Source organism: Leuciscus leuciscus, assembly GCF_965113295.1.
Source record: "Leuciscus leuciscus genome assembly, chromosome: 22".
Taxonomy (NCBI): domain Eukaryota; kingdom Metazoa; phylum Chordata; class Actinopteri; order Cypriniformes; family Leuciscidae; genus Leuciscus; species Leuciscus leuciscus.
Genome location: NC_138746.1, coordinates 4,083,064 through 4,110,843, shown reverse-complemented (window position 1 = coordinate 4,110,843; position 27,780 = coordinate 4,083,064). Strand labels below are relative to the sequence as shown.

At 36.9% G+C, this 27,780-nt stretch overlaps 1 protein-coding gene across 3 annotated transcripts in view; it reads right to left on the bottom strand.

The window, feature by feature from the left end:
• Positions 1–16,376: 16,376 nt before the first annotated feature.
• ate1 (arginyltransferase 1) overlaps positions 16,377–27,780 on the bottom strand; it is a 79,397-nt gene continuing 67,993 nt past the window's right edge. For all 3 annotated transcript variants that reach the window (XM_082153407.1, XM_082153406.1, XM_082153405.1), the window contains exon 12: positions 16,377–17,313. In XM_082153407.1, coding sequence (XP_082009533.1) covers positions 17,135–17,313 — 179 coding nt within the window. In that variant the 3' untranslated portion in view covers positions 16,377–17,134. The remainder of the gene's footprint in view (positions 17,314–27,780) is intronic.

Genomic DNA, 27,780 nt, shown 5'->3' with positions numbered 1-27,780 from the left:
ATAAGCTCACAATTGCAAGAAATAAAGTCAAAATTGTGAGAAATAAAGTCAGAACTGCGAGGGAAAAAAGTCAGAATTGTCGGATATAAACACACAATTGTGAGAAAAAAGTCAGAATTGTGAGATTTAAAGTTGAAATTATCTTTTAAATTGTTTTATTCCACGGTGGAAACAAGCTCCCATAGAAAAGAGAATACTGAATATGTAAAATAGATTCCTAAATATCACTGAAAGTCCCTCACCAAGTGACCTGTCATGAGCACATGTCAGCAGATCACAAATCTCTGCTTTCTCATGGAGAAAAAGGCACCCAATAATCACACATATCTCACTCACTAAAGTTTTGCGTTCAGCCAAGAAACTTTGCATTAGCTTGCAAAACGTTTTTTTTTTTTTTTTTTTTTTTTTTTACTTTGCGTAGGCTCCCAAAAGTTTTGTGTTCACCCAAGAAACACAAAACTGGTGATGAAAACAATATGATGTGGGAGGGAAAAACAACATTGCAGTGCTTTTGTGAGAGAACACGACGTTTCTCGAGGGCACGCAAAACTTTTAAAATATAACTTTTTCTCCAAAAGTATAAAATGCAAACTATTGAATCATTTATTGTCCTAATGAAGTTTCAGACAAGCACCTGAGAGGAAGTTAATACTTAAATGAGGCATGAACAAGATCTCCGTCTGCACTGACATTAACAATATGAATGCTAGCTTTATTAGCCTCTGACCTCTCTGGCACTGCAGTCCTGAAGACATTCATCCGTACCATGCCATCCATTTTTTATTTCATTACTGTTTTTTCTCTTCAGCTCCTCAACTGATCTTTTCCTCATTTACCAGTGAGAACCACAGGCCTTCATCACCCTTCAGCTCCCAGCATTCCCATCAACCAGCCTGAAATATACAGTACAAACACAATCTTCATAGTTACACAACCACAACTAAACACTTCCTCTCCTCCTGCCCAGAGCATCAAATTATTGACATTAATAAATCTTCCCTTTTTTTTTTTCACCCAAAATTTGCTCTTGGATTCTTGGGGTCTGAACACCGCTAGTGCCACAAATCCCCTGAAATGGTTCCTCTTGGCCGCATGTCACAATTCTTTGGGGTTTTGTAAGTGAATTCAGATTCTCTTTAAATTACTTCTAGCCCTAGATATGAAGGAGGGAAAGGAGAAAGAGAGAGAAAGAGAGGCGTCAAGGTTTTATCCTCCTCTGCTCAGGATTCCAGGATAATGACTGGGCTGAAACCGTACAGCGCCGCTCTCAGCCAACTCAAACAATCACCTCTGCCAGCTTCTCTCTATTTATTTCTCTCCATTTTTCACCCTTCTCTTTTTTCTCTTATTACACACATAGAGTACTCCAAAAAAAAAATCATATATAGAAAGAATCTGCACTTAATTTGCATGGCAGCCCACCGTTCCCTCTTTTTTAACTTTTTTGCACATTCAGCAAACACTCGGGCCAGGACTGGGATTTGTGGCTCGTCGTCCTCCAGTCGGAGTGGGGAATATTTTCTGAGAAAATGCATCGGCCAACAAAGTTTCTGAGCTGTGGTCTTAAACGCTGACCTTCGTAAATAGTTTTTAGTGTACAGACAATAAGAAGGCTTTGGAAAAATAAAACCTCTGTACGTGCGTTTTGTTGTTCAGGGACTCGACATATACATTCAATACAGATCAATAAACTCTAAAAACAATATCACACTGATTTTACACACTGGTCTTTTGAGTCTTTGGAAGATGGATACAACTGATCAGCACATATATATATATATATATGTTCAATTTTCAAGATTTTTCAGACAATAGCAAGAAAGCATCTCACACAATTTGTAATGAAAATAATTTTTTTTTTTTAAACATAATAATTTGGACCGATGGAAGACAAGGCATTGAGATTTCTTGATAATTAAGCATATTTTCATATGTATGCTGTTAAAAATATCAGTAATGAGAATCTAATGAGAATCACTATGAAAATAATCAAATTACAAATAAATGGCCAAAGTAATGAGAAGCATTCAGAAAGCTTAACTGTAATGAAAAAAGTTGTAATGCAAAAAAAGTTAATGGTCCTAAAGAAGCCTCATTTAATATATACAAAATCATTATTTATTTATTAAAATTTTGGGAGGATTTAAGACATGGACGTTAGATATGAAACCTGGCCATGAAACTCATGAATAAGCACAGATTTCCCCTCAGTTCTCATTACTGAAAACTAATCAAACATTTGTGGTAGATGGTTGTTAAATTGGCTTAAATTTAAGATGATTAAATTAATTGTATTCGAGATTAGAGAATCTATTAAAAATCAACATTGAGCATCAGAAAAAAAAACTCAACAGTGAAATATCCAGATGCATTAGTTTAGAGCTTTATTAATCCCCATGGGGCAATTAGTTTGAGCTTACATGGTGACTCATATAAAACACTGATCACATATAGTACAGGCCAAACGTTTGGACATATTACTATTTTTAATGTTTTTGAAAGAAGTTTCTTCTGCTCATCAAGCCTGCATTTATTTGATCAAAAATACAGATTTTTTTTATTTTTTATATTGTGATATATTATTACAATTTAAAATAATTGGTTTTCAATTTATTATACTTTAAATTATCATTTATTTCTGTGATGCAAAGCTGAATTTTCAGGATCATTACTCCAGTCTTCAGTGTCACATGTGACATCCAGTCTATCACATGATCCTTTAGAAATCATTCTAATATTCTGATTTATTATGAGTGTTGGACACAGTTCTGCTGCCTAATATATTTGATGAATAAAAGGTTAAAAAGAACTGCATTTATTCAAAATAAAAAAAATATTTTCTAATAATATAAATCTTCTTTACTATCACTTTTTATCAATTTAACACATCCTTGCTGAATAAAAGTATTGATTTATTTCAAAAAAAGAAAGAAAAAAAATTACTGACCCCAAATGACTGACCAGTCGTGTATATTGTTGTTACAAAAGATTTCTATTTTTAAAACATTTTTTAATATTTGTTTTTATTTTAATTTTAAAAAAAAATGTATTCATCAAAGTATCCTAAAAAAGTATCACAGGTTATGAAAAAATATTAAGCAGCAGAACTGTTTCCAACTTTGATAATGAATCATCATATTAGAATGATTACTAAAGGATAGTAATGTTTCCAAACTTTTGGCCTGTACTGTACATTCAAATACATAAATACTTAAAAAAAAAAATCACCTAAGTTTATTACATAAACGTATTGCTTCAGGCACAAAAGTAAATTTATAGCGATTTGTAGAACATTTAATTGCCCTTAGACGTCGCCCCAGGGGCATCCACTCAAAGTCCAAATGCAGCGGGTGTGTACTAATAATTTGAGTTTTTGAGAGAATATTGGAGCTTAATTGTCATGAAAATGTTGTCATAATGTTGACATAATAAAAAAATAAATAAAAAAACATAATGGCCTTACTGTATATAAATAGACTTTTTGAAGTTTCTGGATTAAATTGGCCCTGGACATTGCAACAGAAATGCAAGAAGAAATGGACGGCAGCCAAAGTTGATGTATAACATTGAGAGACAGCAGCCGAGACACAATGGAGGGAGGGCGAGTGTCCAGACGTGGCTCTGTTGCGTTTGGCAAGGCAGGTGTGAGGCTTTTCTCTGGAACACACAGTGCGTGTGTGTGTGTGTGTGTGTGTGTGTGTGTAAGAGCAGCTGAGCTGCTGCAAGACTCTTTAAGACGGTTCACTCACGCACACAGAGGCGCTGTGGCCAGACGGAGAGAGAATAATCTGCCTCTCAAAGCCATGGGTTAAGAGTACGTGAGCCCTGTAGAACATACACTGCGTTCCTGAAGAAACTCATCTTGGTGAAGGACTCCATATATGGTTGGATTTATGGTTTATGGATTGGGTTCTGCATCACAGAAGCTTGGCGAGGTCCGGCACGCTCAGCAGACTCAGGGTCCTTTACATGGAAGAACAGAGCATTGCTTTCAAGTTAGAAAACAATAACCTGAAGTTGCATAAATCAGCATTACAGGGAAACATTCAGCCATTTACTCACCCTTGTGTTGTTCCAAACATGACTTTCGTTCTCAAAAGGAGACACTGTGCAGTATATTTGAACTCTTATTTTCCATATAATGAAAGTGGGTGAATATTAACACTATCAAGCTGCAAAAAGGGCAAATATGAACCTTAAAATTAATTTTGAAAATGTATTGAAATACGCAGTTTGGACATTCTGCTTTGAAAGATGAAAAGCTTTCAAATGTCTGTATTTGCATGTAATCGGTCAATGTTCTGCTAACAAAATGTATTATTATTATTTTTAAATGTTATTTCGCCACTTACTATTTTTATAAACATGAAGAAATGACTACAACATACCTGGTGTTATGTCCAGTCAGAGTCCAGAATAACAATGTGTTTTACAAGCATAAAATAATGAGAACAATTCTTCAGAAAACTGGATGAGAACTTTAATAGTTTGTGCCTGGCGAGTGTTCTTTGGCATATGATAAGAAATTAAAATGTCCAGAACGCTTCACTTACAAGTCAACACTTAAAAAGACTAAAAAGACAAACTTATCTTAATGCTCACACACCTGTAGAGATGATATACAGTAGTCAACATTTGAAGTGGATCAAAAAAAGTTAATCAAAGTTGTGCTAAGACAATAACAGGTATTGTTCAAAATTCACGAATAACTTTGATGAAATGTTTTGATCCACTTCAAATGGTGCCTACTGTAGTTACTGTACTGTGTGTTGTACGTCTTCATCGGTAAGTGAAGAAGCAGTGTGTGATTTTCCGCTAGTCTCCCTCAGGCTCGAGCTGCTGGGCTTTAATGAAGCATGTCTCCTCTCTGCTCTCTAATGACCATTAATTAAAACCACTATAATTTCTATTCCCACTCAGTTAAACCATTCTCAGCCAAGATAGTAAGTGAGAAACCAGTGTCTGAAAACATTCGACCCGAGAGCCAGATTATACAGACTTTTGAGCTGTCACCAAAAACTGCCCACTTTAACAGGACGAGAGCGTTTGACTGACATGTAAATCAGCCGAAGACTCGTTTAGATGCAGATTCATGTAAAGAAGCTGATAGCACAGCACGGGAAAATATCAGTTCAGGACAGTTTAGTTCAGGATTGTTAAATAAGGACCAATAACTATGATGAGAAATAACCTGAATGAAAATATGCTTCATATAATAAAAAAAATAAAATAAAAAATAAGTATTTAGTATTGTATTAATAGGTCATTTTCATTGCCATTAAAGTGAAATAACTGAACATAAACATACAAGCATATATATACACATTGATAATAATCATAAATGTTTCTTGAGCATCAAATCATCATATTATAATGATTTCTGAAGGATCATGTGACACTGAAGACTGGAGTAATGATGCTGAAAATTCAGCTTTGATCACAGGAATAAATTACACTTAACTATATATTCACACAGAAAACAGCTGTTTTAAATTGGAATAATATTTCACAATATTACTGTTTTTGTTTGTATTTTTAATCAAATAAATGCAGCCTTGGTGAGCAGAAGATACTTCTTTTAAAAACAAAAAAAACTTACCGATCTAAAACTTTTGACCAGTAGTGTATATATTGTGAAAAATAGTAAGCATGATATTATAAAGAAAACATTGTTTGCAAAAAAAAAAAAAATTTTTTTTTTTGATAATTAAAATCAAAACATTAGACCTGAACCAGTTTACAGATTTTATTAGATTTTTTCATTTTTTATTATTACTACAATCATTATCTGGACAGTGGAAAAGAAAATATATATATTTTTAAAGCCTACATGCTGTATGCAGAATAAATTTTTTATTCTAAATGTAATATATAATGTTATATCAGTTATACATGTATATATGTGTGTGTGTGTGTGTGTGTATAATATATGTAATATATACTGTACATATATATAAACATATGTATTTGCAGTTAAATATGTACAATGCTGTCTAATAAATTAAAGTGTGTGTGTGTGTGTGTGTGTGTGTGTGTGTGTGTGTGTGTGTGTGTGTGTGTGTGTGTGTGTGTGTGTGTGTGTGTGTGTGTGTGTGTGTGTGTGTGTGTGTGTGTGTGTGTGTGTGTGTGTGTGTGTAATACGCACTTTACAGCACTAATCAGATCAGCCCATAACGCTGACTGCAGTATATATGCAGGTGGTGGTCATGGACAAATATGAATCCAATCAGAAAAGTGTCAAACCATGGACTGCTTACGTCAGTATGATTTGATTGTTTTGGAGGAAAAACCAGTTATACTTCTGAATGTTTCTCCAAATCAGCAGTTCATCCATCCAAGGGCACTGATGAGTCTGTGGTCAAGCAGTCCGGTTACAGAGTTTTGGACAACTGCATGGAAAAAGGCAAACAGTTACTCCACCCATCATCTTCTGGAAGGTACAAACCAACAGGCTTACACAGTCAAGAATAGATCCACTTCAAAACGGACCTGAAATATATATTTTGACATGTGCCACATCACAACCAATCACGCGTTTCATCCTGACAGCTAAGTATGTAGTTAGTGTTCAGTAGAGCAGCACATCTGTTTGTTTTTAGATGTAAAATAAATGCGGGATTTAGGAGGATGTAATGCTTGAAACATTTCTGACATTGCTGAAATGTGTGTTAAATCAGGAAGGGCAGTAAATGTCTCAGTGTCTGTGATTTACACACAACGAGGACGCAGCAAACATGCTTTAGGCTCGACCACAAGCGTTCAGGAACAAAGACACTGTAGATATAGAGCACATCTACTAACCAGCAGTGAGACGTTATGTCACCGCTTCACGTCCTGCCATCTTGTTCATATTAAACTGTAAACATGCTCTGCTGTCGCTGATTGACGGATGACTCTTAAAGGGACAGTAAAAAAAATAAAAAATAAAAATAATAATTTATTATTATTTGATGATTTGATTATTTATTATTATTTATTATTCACTCTCATGTTCAAAAACCTGTTCCAAACATGTGTGAGTTTATTTCTTCTGTGGAACACAAAATAATATTGTTTTTGTCCATATCATTTAAAGGATTAGTTCACCCCAAAATGAAAATTTCCTAATAATTTACTCACCCCAATGCCATCCAAGATATCCATGTCTTTCTTTCCTCAGTGGGAGAGAAATTATGTTTTTTGAGGAAAACATTTCTGGATTTTTCTTCTAACAATGGACTTCATTGGTTACCATCGTTTTTAAGTCCAAATCAATGCAGTTTCAAAAGTCTTTGAAGTGTTTAAACGGGCTGTACGCGATCACAGCTGAAGAAGAGGTTGTTATCTAGAGAAACGATAGGTCATTTTCATTTTTTTAAAATAATTTATAGACTTTTTACCTTCCATAGTTCGGATTGAGCTGATCAACAAATGGACGGAACTACGTCATCACGTTGAAAGGTCGCGCCGGCGCCGGCAGAAGCACCGCTCCACTGTTTACAATGCGACCGTACGTAGGAGGATAGTTCAAATAGTATTGTTTGCTATTATATATATAGTAATAGTATTCAGTGAATATGAATATGAATATGAATAGTATATGAACAACATTCTGATGCATATGAACAGTAGTTCAAATAGTATTGCCGGCGCCGGCGTGACCTTTCAACGTGATGACGTAGTTCCCTGTCCGTTTGTTGATCAGCTCAATCCCAACTATTGAAGGTAAAAAGTCTATAAATGTAATTAAAAAAAAAGAAAGTAAAATGACCTATCGTTTCGCTATATAACAACCTCTTCTTCAGCTGTGATCGCGTACAGCCGTTTAAACACTTCAAAGACTTTTGAAACTGCATTGATTTGGACTTAAAAATGATGGAAACCAATGAAGTCCATTGTTAGAAGAAAAATCCAGAAATGTTTTCCTCAAAAAACATAATTTCTCTCCCACTGAGGAAAGAAAGACATGGATATCTTGGATGGCATTGGGATGAGTAAATTATTAGGAAATTTTCATTTTGGGGTGAACTAATCCTTTAAAGGAACACTCCGACTTTTTGGGACTTTAGCTTATTCACAGTATCCCCCAGAGTTAGATAAGTCCATACATAACTTTTTCATTTCTGTGCGTTCTGTAAGTGTTATTTGACGCACCCACCGCTAGCCTAGCTTAGCACAAAGACTGGATGTAAATGGATAAAGTAGCATACTAATCCCAATAAGTGACAACATAATGCAAACATTTTCCTATTTATGTGTTAGCTGTGCTCCTACGCCTAGTGAGAATATAGTTCCCAGTATTTATACGATTAAAAATGGTCTCTGTCTCATATAGCCTTGTTATTTGTACACGCTGTGACTATACAGATCACAACACATAAATAGGAAAATGTTTGCATTATTTTTTCACTTATTGGGATTAGTATGCTACCTTATCCATTTACATTCAGTCTTTGTGCTAAGCTAGGCTAGCGGTGGGTGCGTCAAATAACACTTACAGAACGCACAGAAATGAAAAAGGTATGTATGGACTTATCTAACTCTGGGGGATACTGTGAATAAGCTAAAGTCCCAAAAAGTCGGAGTGTTCCTTTAAGTCAATGGGGTCCAAAACAACATGGGATGTCACAGTGTGGACAAAAAAAAGACATTCTTCTTTTGTGTTCCACAGAATAATAATAATAAAAAAATAAAAAAATAATAATGCATGTTTGAAACAACATGAGGGTGAGAAAATCACGACTTCTCTTTTTATTGAACAACATTGGATCAATATTTTCCGAACCCAAAACTGGACGCTTTTCTGGCAGTCTATCACATTTACATCAACTTCATTTCAATACCTTACCATGAATCATTATACTTTAGTTTCTCATAATAAAAAATGCAACTGGAACCAAATGAACCAATATGAGTCTCATAACAACATCTACTGGGAATAAAATAAATAAATAAAGACAGAGTTGGAAAATGAACCCACAAAACAATAGCAGTTCTTGGAATAATGGGCGATTATAGACTATTAATGAGCAGAAGTACTATTTACTAGACGAAGAGCCGAGCCAAAGGCATTTACAGCATCAAATGAGGTGTGAAGAGCTGAGAAACAGACAAGGAGAGTGAAGGAGTCACATCTTTAGCTGAAAAAAACCAGCTTTATGAGCGCGAACAGCAGCACGCTTGTTGCTTTAATTGCATGTACGCATTTATCCATGACAGACCCCAGGTGAGAACACCTCCTGAGGAGAACCACACTGGAACGAGTCTCTGTTACGACACTACCAAAGCAAAGACAAACATATATCGAAGAAAATCAGAAGAAAAACAAACGTGGCCCAACCGGATTTTATAATAGTAAATCTTCAAGCATTTTTCTGCTGTCGCGCACGGCCAGGCCAACTCTCTCCCTGAGACACAGCAGGGTTTCAGTGCCAATGCCAAGACCGGGAGAACAACAACCGCATTCATAAAGGTGCAAGAACTAGAGTGCTTCAAATATAAACCCCATTCACTTCACCTGAGGTTCTGAGGGCAGAGAGAGAACGTTTATTTTCCACAGTTCACACATGTAGTGAGCTTACCTAGACATCACTGACACACTCCTGACAGTGAAACTTTGTCCTCGAATGTAGTCCTGCCACTATTTCCGTGACTTATCTACGTCACCATGTTATAATGTACGGTGACCGGGAGGGGACATGTTCAGGTCACTTAGTTTTGTCGTGGCCACAACATATAAACTCATGGGAACGTGATAATATGTTGTTGCCACAAGATATTAATTCGTGGGAACGTCATATCTTAATATGATAATATTGATAATAAATCGTGGCCACGAGATCATTTTGTTGAGGTAACGATATATTTTTCTCGTGACCACGAATTCATATTTTGAAAGAACAACATCTATTTCTCGTGCACGAGTTATGTTGAGGGAACCACACCGGTCAATACTGTACATATACAGCAGTCGGAGATGGAGATGACTGGTGAAATAACATTTTACTTTGAATTATGAATGTCATATAAAGATATAGAGCGGTCTCTGGCATTAAGACATGTAAGTGAAAGACACCTGAAGCGCATTCTTAAGTTGAATGGGCTTTTTTGTCGGAAATTTGCTGGCTTGAATGAAATACTCGGGTCACGAATAAAGTCCCGTTTAAGGCAATAAACAAAAACGAATTATGAGAAACTTAAATTAACAAATAACAAAGTAAATTATGACCGGGGTAAAAGGAGGAGCCTGTGTCGCGTGTGAAGATTCGGTTCCCACATGTTATAAAACTCGCAGTCACGAGAAACGGATGTTGTTCGCTCAGCATATGATCTCGTGCCCACACAAGATAGGCTATTATGACGTTCCCACGAGTTTATATGTTGTGGCCACGACAAAACTAAGTGAACCAAACATGTCCCCTCCCGGTCACCGTACATATATGATCATAAATGTCCGTCTGCCAGCTCCTTTGGGGAAGTGGTAAGAACAGTCGTGTAAGTGATTTGTACGGAGTCCTGCACATGACATGCACACACAAATATATAATTATTAAGAATTCGTCCCTTGTTTTAAGTAAATCGTGCACATGATATAATCATTTGTTCCCTCTTTCACTAAATCATGCACAATGCACACGATATCATACTTTGTTTCCTCTATTCAGTTAATCTTGGGCATGTTGTAATAATGAATTCACTTGTTTTGAATGAATTAAAACAAGGGATTGAATATCATCCAAACAATTTGCTTAAAGGGAAAATTCTGGAAAATGCATCTTTTACTCACCCTCAAGTTGTTCCATATTATGGATGTCGATGGGGTCCATCAACTGTTTGGTTACCCATATTCTTCATAATATCTTCTTTTGTGTTCAGCAGAAGAAAGAACTTCATACATGTTTGGAACAACTTGAGAGTGAGTAAATGATGAGAGAATTTTCATTTTGGGGTGAACTATCCCTTTAAAACAAGGGAATGAATGAGTAAAATGTGCTGACGTATTAAGTTGTGGGAATGATTTGTTAATTCGAGGCCACAATATAAATATTTTCTCCTGTATATCATTAGTGGGGCTCCATACGTACGCCATATTGTTTGTGTTACTCTACATGACCTCATAAATTGCCCCTTGGGGACAAATAATGTGTTTGAATTAAATTGTAGATTTGGCCATGTTGAAGAAACACTTTTTTATTTGCTGCGAGTGTAAACAATAGTGGACTTCCAATGCCGACACCATAGTTACCATAGATACAATACTGTTTACAGCTGTTACATTTCTGACACATGCTAATCTAAGCGGTTGACCAATCACAAAAGACTGGGCCAGCTGACCAATCAGAGCAGACTGGGCTTTTTGGAAAGGCGGGCTTTAAAAAGACAGGAACTAAAACAGCGTTTCAGACAGAAGATATAAAAAGGGAGTGACAGGGGGTCCGTGGAAAAGTCAAGAAAATGTTAAATACATTTAACAATTCATTACTATATAGACAAGCAGATGTAACTAAACAGAAACTAATTTTAGATTTATAATATTTTTTTCAGTGTATAAATCTGGTGTTTATAAAAGACAGGGAACTTTTACATTTTAGGATGGGGGATCTGTGTCATCTAAAAGATTGAAAAACCCTATATTAGCAGACCCCTGAAATAAAACTATAAACTTGTAAATGATCATAATATGGGCAGTTGGGCACTATTATATAATACGTCCGCCAGCGGATGTGCACAAGCATCACGGTTGAAAGCAGATGAACTTTCCTGACAGAGCCAAAGGGAAGGCGTCCCACAGACCCACAGACCCCAGGCCTAATCCCTCAGAGAAAAGCCCTGCATTTAGGCCCTGGTACACTTAATCCAGGGCCCCTGTTCACAATGCACTCCAGATCTTCCTCTGGCCACTGCGCTTCCGCTCAGGGCCCGTCCGGTGCCATGAAAAACACAAAGAGAAAGAGAGGTTAGGAAACTACGACATATGGATGGTTTCAACGAATCAAACTTGAGCAGTGATTCACGTAAAGCTTCCACGCGATCATCACAGCTGATGTAAAGAATATCTGATAGAGTTGCACCGCTCATCCGGCTGCCAAACTAAACAAGATGCATCCAAAAGAACAAGTCAAAGGCACAAAAATAAAACCACAAAATTAGAAAGTTGACCCCTCCTGCCAGGAGACAGCCCTCATACGAGTCCAGAGAAGAAACACTCGTACTCTTTCTTGTGTCCGTGCCAGCACAAACATGTATAAAGAGCACGTACGTATCACACACACACACACACTGGTGGGCATTGTGAGTGTTTAGATGGAGCCTCCGTGTCGAGAGGAAAACAAGCTTCTCTGAACGGACAGATAAAGGAGAGCAGAGGAGAGATAATGTGGACGGGGGACGTGCCTGTGTGTCACGTTTATTCTGGTGCACCAACAGCCAAAACATTTCAAATCCATAATTCAACCCAGATCTGAGATTTGATTAGACGGGAAGAAAAAAATAAATGGTACGAGAGTGACAGAAGGTAATACTATGGTATTCGTCAAGTCTGCATTTATTCGATCAAAAATACTGTAAAAAAATTTGAAATATTATTACAATTCAAAATATATGTTTTCCATGTGAATATATTGTAAAATGTAATTTATTCCTGTGATGCAAAGCTGAATTTTCAGCATCATTACTCCAGTCTTCAGTGTCACATGATCCTTCAGAAATCATTCTAATACGATGATTTGATACATTTATGATTAACAGTTTTGCTGCTTCATATTTTTGTGTAAATTTTTTTATTCTTTGATTAAAAGAACAGCATTTCTTTGAAACAGAAATCGTTTGTAACATTATAAATGTATTTACTGTCACTTTTATATCAATTTAATGCACCTTTGTTACATAAAATTAATTTATTTAAAACAAGTTAAAGTTAAAGACAAATTTATTGTCACTTTTTATCAATTTTTGCAAAATTTTGCAATGTAAACATTTTGTCGAAATAAAACACATGTAACTATAGGACCCGGACTTTTCCTAAATGTCTCTATATTTTATTCTATCATTGTTATTTTATTAAAATTACAAGACACAAAAGAGTTTTGAGTATTTCTACCTTGAATGGCCATAACAGTCATACTGACCATATGACCGTATGCATACAATTTTCATTGTAATTTTACAGCATGATATTTTTGCTCACTAAAACAAATACTGGTTACTAAATCAGTTCGTTTTCTCGCAGTTTATAATATTTTCATATTATTTTCCCGTGACGGTCAGAATGACTGTTTTAGCCAGTTTGGGGCAACCACAGAATTTCTTTATTATTATTTTTTTATTATTAGAATACAATAACTTACAAAAACATCGCCAATATGCATTTCAATGCATAGGTAAAACCTTTATGGGCACATATGAAACGCATTCATATGTGCCCATAAAGGTTTTACCTATGCATTGAAATGCATATTGGCGATGTTTTTGTAAGTTATTGTATTCTAATATCCAAGGATGAATACATTTGTTTTCATTCTACAAAGAAAATAATAGAAAATGTATCACTTTCGACTTTGTATCTGTAATTACAATAGCTGTTCTGTGGTTGTCGATTAACTAATACATTTTCACATAGTCCTACTTTAGAATTAAAATGTAGTGTTCTGATGTTTATTATTACCTATCCTAACATTACAGATCCATTTATTCTTAGATTTGATACAGCTTATTGAAATGATACTGTATGCAAATAATGTATGAGCGGTCAGAATGACTGCTATGGCCATTATAGTAGTTATAGAATTCCGGTATTCTGGTGTTAATGCACCTTCGTAAAAATATAATAAAATAAAAATAAGACCCAAAACTTTTAAACAGTAGTTCACTAGTGCTGTCTGAGAGCCACATTTATATCCCCTAGTATTTTAATAGAAATGCAAAGAATATCATGGTCTTAGCATCATAATATAGTTTTTATGTTTAACCTGATACAGTGTAAAACTTTAATCAAGACCGTTCAAATAACAGAAAGCTAACCTCACCATGCTCAAGTCATCTAAATAATCTGATTCATTGAACCCAATGGCAGTGGATTGAGTGGGATGACGGCAGAATCGTGACCAGAGGTTACATTACATCCTCTCATCTCATTCCATGTTTACCGTTTTCCTTTTCTTCGCTTCCCTTTGGTTCATGTGGCCTATCCGTGCGGAAACCCAGCGGTTAATTCCATGAAACTTGAAGAGAGTCTGAGAGCAGAGAAAAATCTTCACCAGCGCCACAAAGCAACCAGTGTTTCTGTCCTGTGGTCGCCACTCGATGGTACCAAACTTCTTCAAATTAAACTGTGCACTATGAGCTCAGTAGAGGGGATTTACCAAAGTTTGTGTGTTTGAACATGCTTTAAACAATATCAGAGAGTTTACTTCTACTGAAATAAGCTAGATTAAGTGGAATGCAGCATCAGAGTGGATTACAGTGGATGGAAACGATCTCGGATGTGTCCCGAAACCTGCTAAATGATACCTTTTGCAAGCAATATATAGAAGAATGAAGGCACGTCTGAATCCAATGTCTGCATGAGATCCCTTCTACTCGTATGACTTCATGTGGTTCATTTTAGATGCCAGTGTAGATATATCCTTCACCATCCATCCACAATCCTGCAGAAACAAAGGCTTCTACTGTAAAGGAGCAAATGAAATAAGTCAATTTTAGCGGGTAGAAAAAAATCTAAACGAATTGAAATTGAATGGTGAAATGGTAAGCAGTTAATGAGATAATGTGACGGTGAGAGGCAGAGAGGATTTAATGAGGATGCTAAAGCAGGACTTGATGATTTAGGACAAACTAAATCATTTTGCCAGTCATCTCAAATAGCTTGTGGCTCACAGCCCGCTAAAACATATCATAGCCAAATCTTCTATAATGGTAAAGTGATGCCTGGTGTTTTTACAGTCCGCTGGCAGAGTCCGCGTTCACAGCACGGAGACACTAACACAGTGTGGCAGCGCCAACAGAGAACCGAGAGACTAGAAGAGAAAGAGAAAACACAGTTATGTATGGCATGGTATAGTATGGTATGATATAGTTAGGCATGTAGACGACACACACCCACAGATAGGCTACACACTGCATAGAAAAACAGCACTTGCTTCAATGATGTGACTTCCAGATTTAATGGTGTACAGGATAGTACCAGTCTACCTGGAAACAAAGTCATGTTTACGACAAACACTTTACTAAATGTGTTTAGTCATTGTGTGATAAACTAAATGTTGACCTGTAGAACTAAACTACCGCTCAAAAGTATGGGGTAAAGATTTTTTTTTTAATTGATTGGCAGTAAAGTCATTTAAAATGTGACAAATTATTTCTATTTCAAATAAATCCTGGTCTTTTAAAAGGAAAATATAACTTTTATTGTTTTACTGTATGTTGCTTTACATAATTTTTTTTTTTTTTTGATCCTGTTCTTTTGAACTTTCCATTCATCAAAGAAATGATAAAATGCATCACGTTTTCCACAAGAATGTGAAGCAGCACAACTGTTTTCAACATTGATAATAATCAGAAATGTTTCTTGAGCAGCAAATCATTATATTAGAATGATTTCTGAAGGATCATGTGACACTGAAGACTGGAGTAATGATGCTGAAAATTCAGCTTTGATCAAAGGAATAAATTAGTTTTTTTTTTTATACACAATTTTTACTGTTTTTGATTAAATAAATGGAGCTTTGGTGAGAAAGAGACCATAAAAACCTATGAAATTACCAATATTTACACTTTTTTTTTGTTGGTTTGAAAAAAATGTACACCACTCATGTAAAGAAAGACACCGCACAAACCTATTATGGCAGTGTAAACTGATAAACCCACCTTTTAAAAACCGAATGTAAAAAAAAGAAGAAAAAAAAGAACTGTGATTGGTCACTTTACATGTCAGTCAAACAATCTATTCCTGTGTAAGTGGGCCGTTCTTGAACAGAAAATGCTGAGATAATCTCAACTTCTGACTATCGACTAAGAGTTATTCATGTGTCTATTCAAAGACAGAATGAATTGCATCAGAGGTCAGGTGACTCCTGCTGAAGTCTCGTGATTAATTTAGCATGTTTCCTCGATCTACAGCTGGCTCTCGCTCCTGGTTCAACACCAAGGCCAGCCACCCTTCTCAACAGAGCCAGTTCTGCCGACAAAACACAGCGTCCCCGGCCAGACGCGTGTGAGTCAGCTCTGCATCAGCGTTCACACGTTAGTCTTTAGATCTGACTGAAGCGCAGGAACGAGGACTGGAGTTTGGCCCAGAGAATGTCACCCACAGCTGCAGAGGAGACGTTATAGTGCTTGAATACAACAACAAAAAAATGGTGTTGAGTCCCACAAATTTCAACAAATCGAGACCAAACCAGTTGTCATTATATAATATTTTTTATTTCACTTGAAACAAAACAATAATATTAAAATAAAAGCACTCGAGTTATTACTTCAACTGAAAGACAAAGTGAGAAAAGAAAAATCTGTTCCACAGGAAAATGAATCGATTCAACTATCCAGCAAAGCCAATAACAAGTCGTCTGCTGTATAACTTACATCGTGTCATAGCACCTGCTTTGAATGGTATTAGTTGCTTTAGAAGAATATAATTATCTGGAACCTTAAACACTTTGAGAAAGCAGTGATTATGTCACAAAAGGCCAAACGTTTCAGGGCAACCGCAGTCTAGAAACACCATCCAGACATGACATATATTCAGAATTAGGGTCGCACATCATTTCTTGTTACAGTATATATAGCTAGTTAAGATGTGATTGGTGAGTTGTAAATGAGTAATATTCTGGGATACATTGTGAGACAACACATGTGCCAGGTCGTTGCGTGTTGCATGTGTGCGAGTGGGGATTATTGCAAAGCGCTGCTGGCGAGATAATATAAAAGTAGAGTTCAAAGAGATTACGAAAGACAGGGTGAGCGAAGCAATCCACTGCAGTACAAAAAAAGAAAGCAAACAGCACACACAGATGGGGAAAATACTTCTGGGGGAGGAAAATGACAAAAGCAAAGAAGAAAAGCAGACAAATATACAATCAGGGAGACAATAAACAGACAAGCGTACAAACACTTACATGTTTGGAAAGACAGACAGATGCTTGTAAGGTTTAAAGGGGCTCTAAGCTCTGTAAAGCAGAATTCTCTCTGCACACGACTGGCCCACCAGACTAGTGTATTGCTCCACTTCTTTCTCGTCGTTCGAACCCTTGCGCTTACGGGCGTAGGCCGCATAGGGCATCACTGTCCTCCTGTGGAGCACTAACGCCCGGCTCAGATCCTTCAGCGCAAGAGCATCCCCTACAGAAGGACACAGAAAGAGGAGAAAAGTTAGCCAAATCCTGAGAAACTAAAGAGCTGCAGGATCATTACAAATCAGGAACTATTCAAAACCATAGATATCATATATAAACGCTAGATGTCTTATGGCGCAGTCACTTCCGGCATCACCGTTCGGTCATCTTGTCACAGTGAAGCTGTGAATTAGGGTGAGTGATCAGCATGCACACAAATCCTCTTATCTCGCTGAAATCTTGACGGATTTACAAACGGTTTGGTTTCTTACAAACGTTATTAACGTGGCTATAATTCAGAATGCTTAAACATGTATGTTATAATTATTCATATGTATGCAGTGTATGTATGCAGTGTCATAACTACATCTCTGACGTTTATAACAAACCAAACCGTTTGAAAATCGGTAGAAAATTGAGCAAATTATGGTTATTTAAAAGTACATGCACCATTAAACGAGTGAGCGAGCACACTGTGGCAAGATGGCCGCCATGTGCGGACGTCGACCTCCATTGGCCAGCAGCGCGCACGAGACATCTAGCGTTTATATATGATATCTATGCCCAAAACACCCTTACATCCATGTAGCATCACACAGGTAAGCAACCGCAACATGCACATTTTCACTTGTGCCTAACAATATTGGCTAGGTAGGCAGCTCACCAAGACACAAAGCTACTTCAATTTTACATTCATGACTGAAACAACGTGTGGTTAAGTCACTGGGTGGAGGGATAAACATCAGTGCACAAGGTCTTAATTCAACCTCAAAGGTTCAAATGAGGGTCAGGTGCAGATTCCAACTAACAATTACCCAGGTATGATGATGAAAAATGATCTCTCCACCCTTAGGGCAACAACACCAGGTCAGCCAGGGTTACTACAGCTTGACCTCAATCGTCACAAACATAGAAGCAGAATCGTTCCAGAAGCAGCGGCTCAGAGCACAGAAGAGCAGCCAGAGACGTGTAACAATGACTCCTTCAGTGAAGGAACAGCTTGGTCGGTTCTCATTTGTTTATAGGACTTCACTCCACTCCGGCAAGCCAAAATTCAGACACACATTGCGTATTCAGTCAAGAAGCCAACACCTTCCCCCATGAGCTGTTAAAACAAGAATTGCTGCAAAAAAAGAATGCAGTCATTTGTAGAAGCCTGAAAATGGCCCTCCAAGGCAGCGGGAGGTTAAAAAGGGGAGAATAAACTTTCTAGGCCAGGCTGACTAACCCAAATTGAAGAATTACAACGTCAACTCAACGTCATTTTTAACTGAAAAAGCAAAGTTTCGAATGTCGCAATCATAGCGACAAAGAATTTAGATATACAAATATATACAATACTCATATTAATTGTGAATGAGAGAAAGTGCAACGCGCAATATGTGCGGAGTAAGCCCCGCCTTCTAAATAAAAGAGCCAATCGGCGATTGATAAAGTCAGCTGGTGTTAGAAGCTCCGCTGGTGCGCATTAGCTGGTCTAGCCCGAAAAATACGCTTTTTTTTAATGCCATGTGAGCATAAGAAACAAAATGTATGAGACAGTTATTGTCAGACTTCATTGGTGAATTCAAATATGAAAAGTTTGGTGAACAGCTATGGAGAATTTGATGTTTCCCCACTCAAAGAGATTGGAGCTGTACTTGCATGACTGAAAGAGCTGCCCGAGAGGAGTTTCAGAGGTGGCCGCTGAGTGAAATGACTTGCCTTTAAGGGACTTTGATATGTGTACGTAGATGCCACATTCGACCACATTGATGCAATGAGTTTTCCAAGATGCCACAACATTGTTCCAATCCATTCCAATATGGCGGACAGCTTGCATATAGCGGCCCATAGAGATAGACGCTAATGAGGCATATATGTGTATATATCTGGTAGTGCCATACATTTATATAAAGGCAGAAAGTGCTGAGAAAATAACAGAATATTGCAAATGTGCTTTTCCATAACAAAAAGTGACAGAAATATACAAACTATAGGCCACTAGCCTTAAACAGAGCTGGAGAAACAGAAGAGAAAATAAACACAGGGATATGCAAAAGTCCAGGCCAACAGTGACAGATGAGTAACAATATATTGCTCTAGCGATTCTTTTTAGAGAAAATTATGATTGTTATTAACAGATCTGACACCAGCTCATGGCTCTCGCTCTGTGAAGCGCCTCATCTGGAAGCCAGCTGACTGAGATTTCATGGGGGATGCTGGGTAATGTAAATTAGTCCTCATCATTTCACACACATAGGGGGTTTAATTTACACCGTTTCCCTGTAATATATCCAGTAGAACCCATCCGCCACACAGGCACTGTTCAAACTTGGCCTGAGTTTTGTGGGAGATTGAGGGGTATGAGAAAAGAGAAGTGAAAGAGAAATGAAATATAAAACTTGAGCACAACTACAGTGCCCACATTGTTCTCACATGCTGATAAAAAAAAAAGAGAGAACGCTGATGAAAAGACCTGCATATGTTGTGTTATTGATGCTGGTGTTCTTCCAGATCATTTTGTCCAGCACCAGAGCACCACTAACCAACATAAACCAGCCTGAAATAGTAGTAAATTCCACCCTTGGCAAAGATCTTCTTTTAAGCAGTGAAGTTGGAGAAAAAAACAAAAACAAAAAAACAAGATGGATTAGAAGCGCTCTGTACTTTTGGTGTACAATGGTCCCAGAAAGTATTTGAACACTTAAAAACACCTAATAAATTCTAAATTCCTTTATTATATATGTCATCTGCAAACAAAACATGTCTCAATCACAAAGAGTCAGAATATTTGTATTATGTAACAGTACAACTATCGTTTCATTGAAAAATCTATGTGCATCTTTCTTTCAAATAAATGAAATGATATATTAATATATAATATTTTGTTGTCTGATGTAATGAAATTCAGACCTTTTTAAATGTCAAAATACATGTTGAGGTCTCTGTAGCTGAAGAGGCCTTTCAAATGTATGAATATCTATATGTTCTGTATCTGATTTGTCCTGATCTTGGTCTGCAATGGAGAAATTTGCTAGCTACCCCAGACTGTAAGACGATAGCTGTGTGCAGACAGATAAAGCAGGATAAATCGAGTGCAAGGAAGACAGACAGCTATAGAGTGAGCAAGAGGGGGGGAAAAAATGGAGAGAGGAAAAAGAGAGGTAGCTGGCAGTCCATCATACTACATCCAATAAATTATGATAAATGAAGAGCAGACGAGACCCGTGAACAGCAAGTTCTGGACGTTCTCTCATAACCGTATGAAGTCCCTGCCTACACCCCCAAACCAAACACTGAGAGCTTTATTATTTCCACTCAAAAAGAAGAAAAAACATTCCCTGGAAAACCCCTTCAGGCGCTCAATACTCGGGTCCTGTCCCAGTAAGGTACTGCAACTACCCTATTAGAGGAAAATTAAAGCTTACTTTATACTTTTATACTGCATATCTTTATTTATTCATCCACTGGCCTTTTTTTTTTTTTTTTTGCTTGCAAACTGTAGTTCCTTGAATAAAATAAGCTTTTAAGTTTAAAATTCAAGTGCAAGTTAAAATTCTAAATCAGCACAAATGTGATACCTTGAACACAGAACTAAGGGCTGTGGTCCTCCAGGGTAAACAGGTTGCGTAATACATTAGCATTTTAAAGAGACAACCCAAGTGAATGTGTCTAAAATGCGGTAATGTATGCTCAGCATGGTATTATACAACTTTATTGCATACTTTACAAAGGAAAAAAATCCAGAGGTACCCAGTGTGTGAGGTCATCTATAGTGTAACCCCTCAGGTCCTACTCGCCCCGCTCTGTGCAGGCCTCGAACCCGGGTCGCTGGCATAGGAGGCGCGCGCGCTAATAAAGATGTCAGTCGCTAGTGCGGCTCTTGAGATCAGGGGAGTGAGGTTTACCTGCATAGCTCTCACTAGCTGGGCTCCGTTACACTAGCTATTGAATCTACAGCAAAATAATCTGTATTTAACACAATTTCATGAGATTAAGTATTGGAATATAATATAGAGAACACCAATTTCTATATTGTTGTCTTCACTGGCTGCATACAAAAACAAACATACGGCACGACAAGAGTAGTCTGATTCACGAACAAATGACTCGATTTGTCGATTGTTTTAAAGGATCACAAATTAAACGGTATCAATGTGAAACGGTATAACCAATAAACGTTTTTTAATGAATTTATATGTAAACAACGTGGTTCTGTACATTTTTTTTACATTTAGCAAAGACAAAAGACTCATTTAAAGGAAAGTAAAAGAAAATGAAAACGGTGTCGAGATACCAAACAGCAATAAACATTTCAGAATGAAAGCTTTTAGCTGCTCAATTAAGCACAACAATAACACTGTACAGAGCCGTCACGACAGTTGGGCTCTTTTCAGTCAATCCAAACATCCGCTCTGTATATAAACACTCCTTCCCCCGACCCATTCTTACTCCATTCATCCATCCTTTGACTCGATTAACACTCCTGTCAAGCGGCATCAGACTTTCTCAATCAGCCGCACCGGAGGTTCACCGACACGCTGCTTAAGGGCCAGATCTATCCCGGGGTCAGAGGTCAAAGGTGATAGATCGGACTTTCTCTGGAATGAGAGTCGGGCTGACACCCCGGCACGCTCCTCGAAGAGAAAGAGGAGGAGGTCTGGAGCAACTGCAGAAGTTTCCTACAGAACTATGTTTTACTTAAACTTTTCTGTGTGCATGTACTGTATCTTTAACTATACATTATGATATAAATATCCACTTAATCAGTGAGTAACATTAATTCAGTAACCGCTCTGACAGATTCAGCAAATAATTCGTTGGACTAATTCAAACTGATGGCTTTGTGTGTTGGCAGCGAATACAACACAACAAAAATTTTTTCGTTTTTTTCCTCATCACATTTAATTCAGACCTCAAACTCACAGATCACACAATTTAGTTTATTTTGCAATGGCGCCGTAGATTTAGCCTAGACTATCAGTCCTTAAGATCAAATCTGAAAAACAAATCTGTTGAATGTAGCAGTGTAAACAAGCCAAAAAACCAAACATTTTCACAACAATTTTGTGGCGCTCATCTCGTACTGTAAATATAACCTGAATCCTGTCAGTCAGGAGAAGCTCATGAGGTCAGTTTGGTACTCTGTCACTGGATGTTGCCAGAAGAACACAATACAGTCCCCACAGCCAGATTTACCTCATCAGGATTGAAGAGTTCAACAGTATGAGAGTAAACGTGCTCCACAAGCACCTCATTAAAATGAGCTTCCTCCTCTGGATTGATCATTCATTGCCATGACTCTGTAGTGTCTGGCAGAATGTTTTTGTTTCAACTCTGAACTCACACACCTAATTTAATCAATCAATCAAGGTCTGTTAGTTCAGTACAAATATACATTATGTCAGATAGGTCACCAGTACTAGAATCACATATAACTACAACGAGAAGAAGTAGTCTGAACCGCAAACCATGTGTTTGGGGGGGGGGGGGGGGGCAAATTCATACTGCTTTGTGTAGATGACGATGAAAAATTCAAGTAACAATTGACCGGAAAATGCAAATTGATTTTAAACCTTTCAGGAAAAAAAAAGGGGAAAGAATTTAAAACAAATAAGTTTTAAAGACTTTTTAAATAAAGTCATTTAAAATCATTGTAATTGTTATGAGACACGAGAAACAATGTTTAGTGCCAATGACATCAAACTTGGCGTTACACATCTTGATGTGGCCAAGTTTGAAAAGGCTCATGCACAAATGACATTCAAATAAAAAACAAAATAATATTTAATTACTCTCACATCATCATCTAAACCTGTTTCCACAAAATGTGACTTGACTGTGAAATATGACTTTCTTTTGTGGAACATAAAAAGATATTGTGAAGATGTTAGGAACCAAGCAACACTGGAACCCAATGACTTCCATTGTATGTCCAAAAAAAAAAGACATTTACTAAAATATCTTCTTTTATGTTCTATAGAAGAATGTCAATATAGGTTTGGAACAACATGAGGGTGAGAATTCGTCCATCATTTTATCTCTTTAAGAGGGTGAGCTTAACCTTAGCTTAGGACAATTTCATAGTTCCAAAAAAAACTATTAATAAAAAGCATCATATTTCTTTCAGTTTTCGAAAGAGGGCATGTAGTTTATAACGCAGACATTTCTACATTAGTTTCCTAATGTGGCTCCAATGTGGTTTCACTAGAATCTAAACATCGACCTTGTAACCAACCGTCAGACCGCTGGCCTTGAGCTCTGCTGAGAAACAGGCCTGAAATAGTTGGTTTGTCAGGCCAAGAACAACAGGTCATGTAGGACTGGAGGCACCACAAGAACGGTTTAAAAACACTGGGGGAAATGAAGGCCCGTGTCTGGTTGCCAGTCAGCACGGAGGTAGGTCAAACAAGACCAAGGGCCTCCCAAGCTATGCAATCAAAGCCAGTACGAAATGTGTGGGAAGCTATAAGGACTGCAATGAGGTAATTCTTATTGGCATCATTCACTCAAAAAAAAAGAAAAAGATATTAAAATAATTTTCCTTAACTACTGTATATAATTTATAGATTTGACAATATAACTGTTGCGTTTTTGATTTAGAAAACGGTCATCCTAACGTGTGTCCTAACCAGGCAAATGGTCAAAATAGACTAATCACCTTTTGAAAGTAACTTGACACTTCAAATAAAGATTATATCAATTACATAGTTACACCAGTAGGTGGCAACAAGTGACTTAAACATTTATTTGACATTCAATCATTCACTCAAGAGATTCATTCAAAAATGCTGATTCATCCAGTGATGAAACAATTGAGGCGAGTCATAGGCGAGTCATTGAATCATTCATTCAAACTGACAAAAAAAAAAATCTAATTGATTAATATTTTTAAAAAGACTGAAGCAACTAACATTTTTTCAGAACCTCTGGTAAAGTACATGTTATTTTGTTTAGTTGTCCATTCAGAATCGTGATCTCTATTAAAAAAGAAAAGAAAAAGTAATTCTCAATTTATCAAGAATTGTGCCGCTCTACTTCGTACTAAATTTCATGTCCAAACGGAAACGGTCGGTATCACTCACTTACATGACAATTCCATGAGGATCATAGAGTTTTTACACCCTCTTCATCAGCGGCTTCAGAGACGAGTTCAAACGCCACACATTGCTGTGAGGATCCGCTGACCGTGAACATAATCTCTCCTTGACCCTTACCTCAACCCTCACTCCATTTAAACATCCAAACGCTCAGCTATAACTTAAATATTTACACACAAGAGAAGTACAGGCACACTTGCACTTGCCCCAGTGTGTTTACAGGGCCGACAGGGTCGAATGTGAAGACAAATGAACCTGATGAAGGAAAGTGTGTTTACAGCCATGATCAGACAGGTGAGATCAATTTCTGAAAGAACTGCTATTCTTCCTTATAGAGAAAAATTCACCCATAAATGAAAGATTATGTTGCTCGTGTTGTTCCAAACCCATATATATATATATATATATATATATATATATATATATATATATATATATATATATATATTTATTTATGTTTATGAATCTTCACATTTGTCATAATGACCAGTGACTGTGGAGCTACAAAAGTACGAAAAATTTGTTAAAAGTTCAAATGTTTTTAAAATAAATAAATAAATACTTATTTGTTGCATCCTTGGTGAATATTTAGTATTAAATTGATCTAAAATTACAGACATTTTAAATTGTAAAAAATAAAAAATAAAAATAAAGCATATTTCAAATAAAAGCTGTTTTTTTTATAACTTTCTTTCAAATAATCCAGAAAAAATTGCATCACAACTTCTACAAAAATAGCGTTTTCCACATTGATAATAATAGGAAACGTTTCCTGAGCAGCAAATTTGAAACTTTCAGCTTTGCCACCACAGTCAGGTATAAATTAGACTTTTCAATAAAACTTTAAATTGTAATAACTGAATTTACTGTATTTTTGATCAAATAAATGCAGCCCTGGTGAAAATAAGAGATTTCTTTCACATTAAAAAAAAATCTTACTGACCCCAAACTTGAACAGTATAGTGTATATGTTTTTTTTTTTTTACTTTTTTTTATTTGTTTTTTTTTTAGAAATAACACCATACAGGTTTGGAATGATATGAGGGTGAGTAAATAATGACAGCATTATCATTTTTGGGTGAAGAGGGACGTCTGACATTAAAAGCACATGAGGGTATGGATGGATAAAGATCACGACGTGAAGGAAAAATAAATGCATTGTTGTCTGTCCGGGGTGGACGTGTCTGTGGCATCCTAAAAGCAATCCTTCCTTTATCTGCCTGTATCACCCAGCATTAAATATGAATTCACAATGTTGACAGAATAACAGATACGCCTCTATAAACCATGTTCTTTAAATAGTGAAGAACTATCTGTGTGATCTTTGCGCAGAGACTCACGTCAGCACACCTCTGCTGTGGGCTCCAGTGGCACATCCTGATTTAACTGGGCAATATAAACAACGGAGACTCTCAAATTACATAAGTACATCAGCAATGTGTTCTCTGTGCTACAAGTGAGACACTACACAATTTAATAACATTGTTTGTCAAAAACAAGTTTAGATTGAATTTTCACCCAACATTTCCTGGTAGTGGAAAAGGAATTCTGCTGAACGAGTTGTGCTGCAACAACTACACTGATGCTGATATGTGAATAATCAAATTAGGCAAAATATTTATCAAACAAACAATTTACACAAAGAAGTTCTGTGGCCATAGCATTGAAGAATAGGAACTAAACATACTATATACGTCATATATGTACGGTGACCGGGAGGGGACATGTTCGGTTCACTTAGTTTTGTCGTGGCCACAACATATAAACTCGTGGGAACGTGATATTAAGTCGTGGGCACGAGATCGTATGTTGAGTGAACGACATCTGTTTCTCGTGGCTGCGAGTTTTATAACGTGGGAACCGAATCTTCACTGCGACACGGCCTCCTCCTTTTACCCCGGTCATAATTTACTTTATTTGTTAATTTAAATTTATCATAATTAGTTTTTGTTTATTGCCTTAAACAGGACTTTATTCGTGACCCGAGTATTTCATTCAAGCCAGCAAATTTCCGACAAAAAAGCCCATTCAACTTAAGAATGCGCTTCAGGTGTCTTTCACTCTCGTACCCATGTCTTAATGCCAGAGACCGCACTATATCTTTATATGACATTCCTAATTCAACTCCGACTGCTGTATATGTACAGTATTGACCGGTGTGGTTCCCTCAACATAACTCGTAGAAAAATATATCGCTCCCTCAACATATGATCTCGAGGCCACGACTTCACACCGCGTGGCCACGACATAATGATGTCGTTACCTCAACAAAATGATCTTGTGGCCACGATTTATCATCACGTTCCCACGACTTAATATGACGTTCCCACAAATGAATATCTCACGGCAACAATATATTATCACGTTCCCACGAGTTTATATGTTGTGGCCTCGACAAAACTAAGTGAACCAAACATGTCCCCTCCCGGTCACCGTATATATGTTCTTACTTAAACTATTTACTGCCTTAATACAAATTTCTGGTCTTATGTAGACGATTCATCTGTGCAGTTTGTTCAAAGTAAAAAAAAAAATTCTTGTTTTTTTTAGTATGACGTGACGAATCCCTCTTCCTTCTCAATTTCTCCAACCACTTGACTCCATTCTGGGATGTACTGTAACGCCCACTTTACACAATCAAAACAGTTTAATTAAGCACAAGAAACAGTAAAAACTAAATGATCTACAAGTGATACTACTGATTTCAACTGATAACTGATTTTGAAAACCTTTTGATGGTTTTGTAAACAAATACAAATCATTCCTATGTTCGAATTTCTGTATTAAACGATATTTTAAATGGATGTTTGGAGCGGAGAGTGAAGGAAACACCATACAAAAATGGCAAGTATACATGTTCCTCTTTCAATATAGTCTGAAAAGCATCCCAGGATGCATTTCATGAAGTTGGCTGATGAATAAATGTGCAGTTCAAATATGAGTCAGATTGCATTATTTTTGGTCACTACATACTTCTATTGGTGTAATTTCATAGTGTTCAAGACTTTACTATTATTCTAAAATGAGAAAAAACACTGAGGTGTGTCTAAACATTTTACTGCTAGTGTACATAAAAGTTGGGCAAAGGGAAATAAAAACGAAAAAGCAGAGAAAAATAAGAAGAGTTATTTTCTTCATCAGCGCCTCACCCTCCCTCTATTGGCCCAAGCATGGCGTCTACTTGTCGGTACTGACATTATTATTATTATTATCATCGTCATCAACCCCAGAGTTCTGGGCCGAGACCACAGCACTGACCCGCTTGACTGCCGCAACAGAATCCTGGATGTTCTCCATGCCTGGATCCAGTCCTGTTATTTCAACACACAAAACGCAGGACCAATGCACCCCTCCTTTAGTTCACAGAACTGAAATCTATAAACACACTTGAC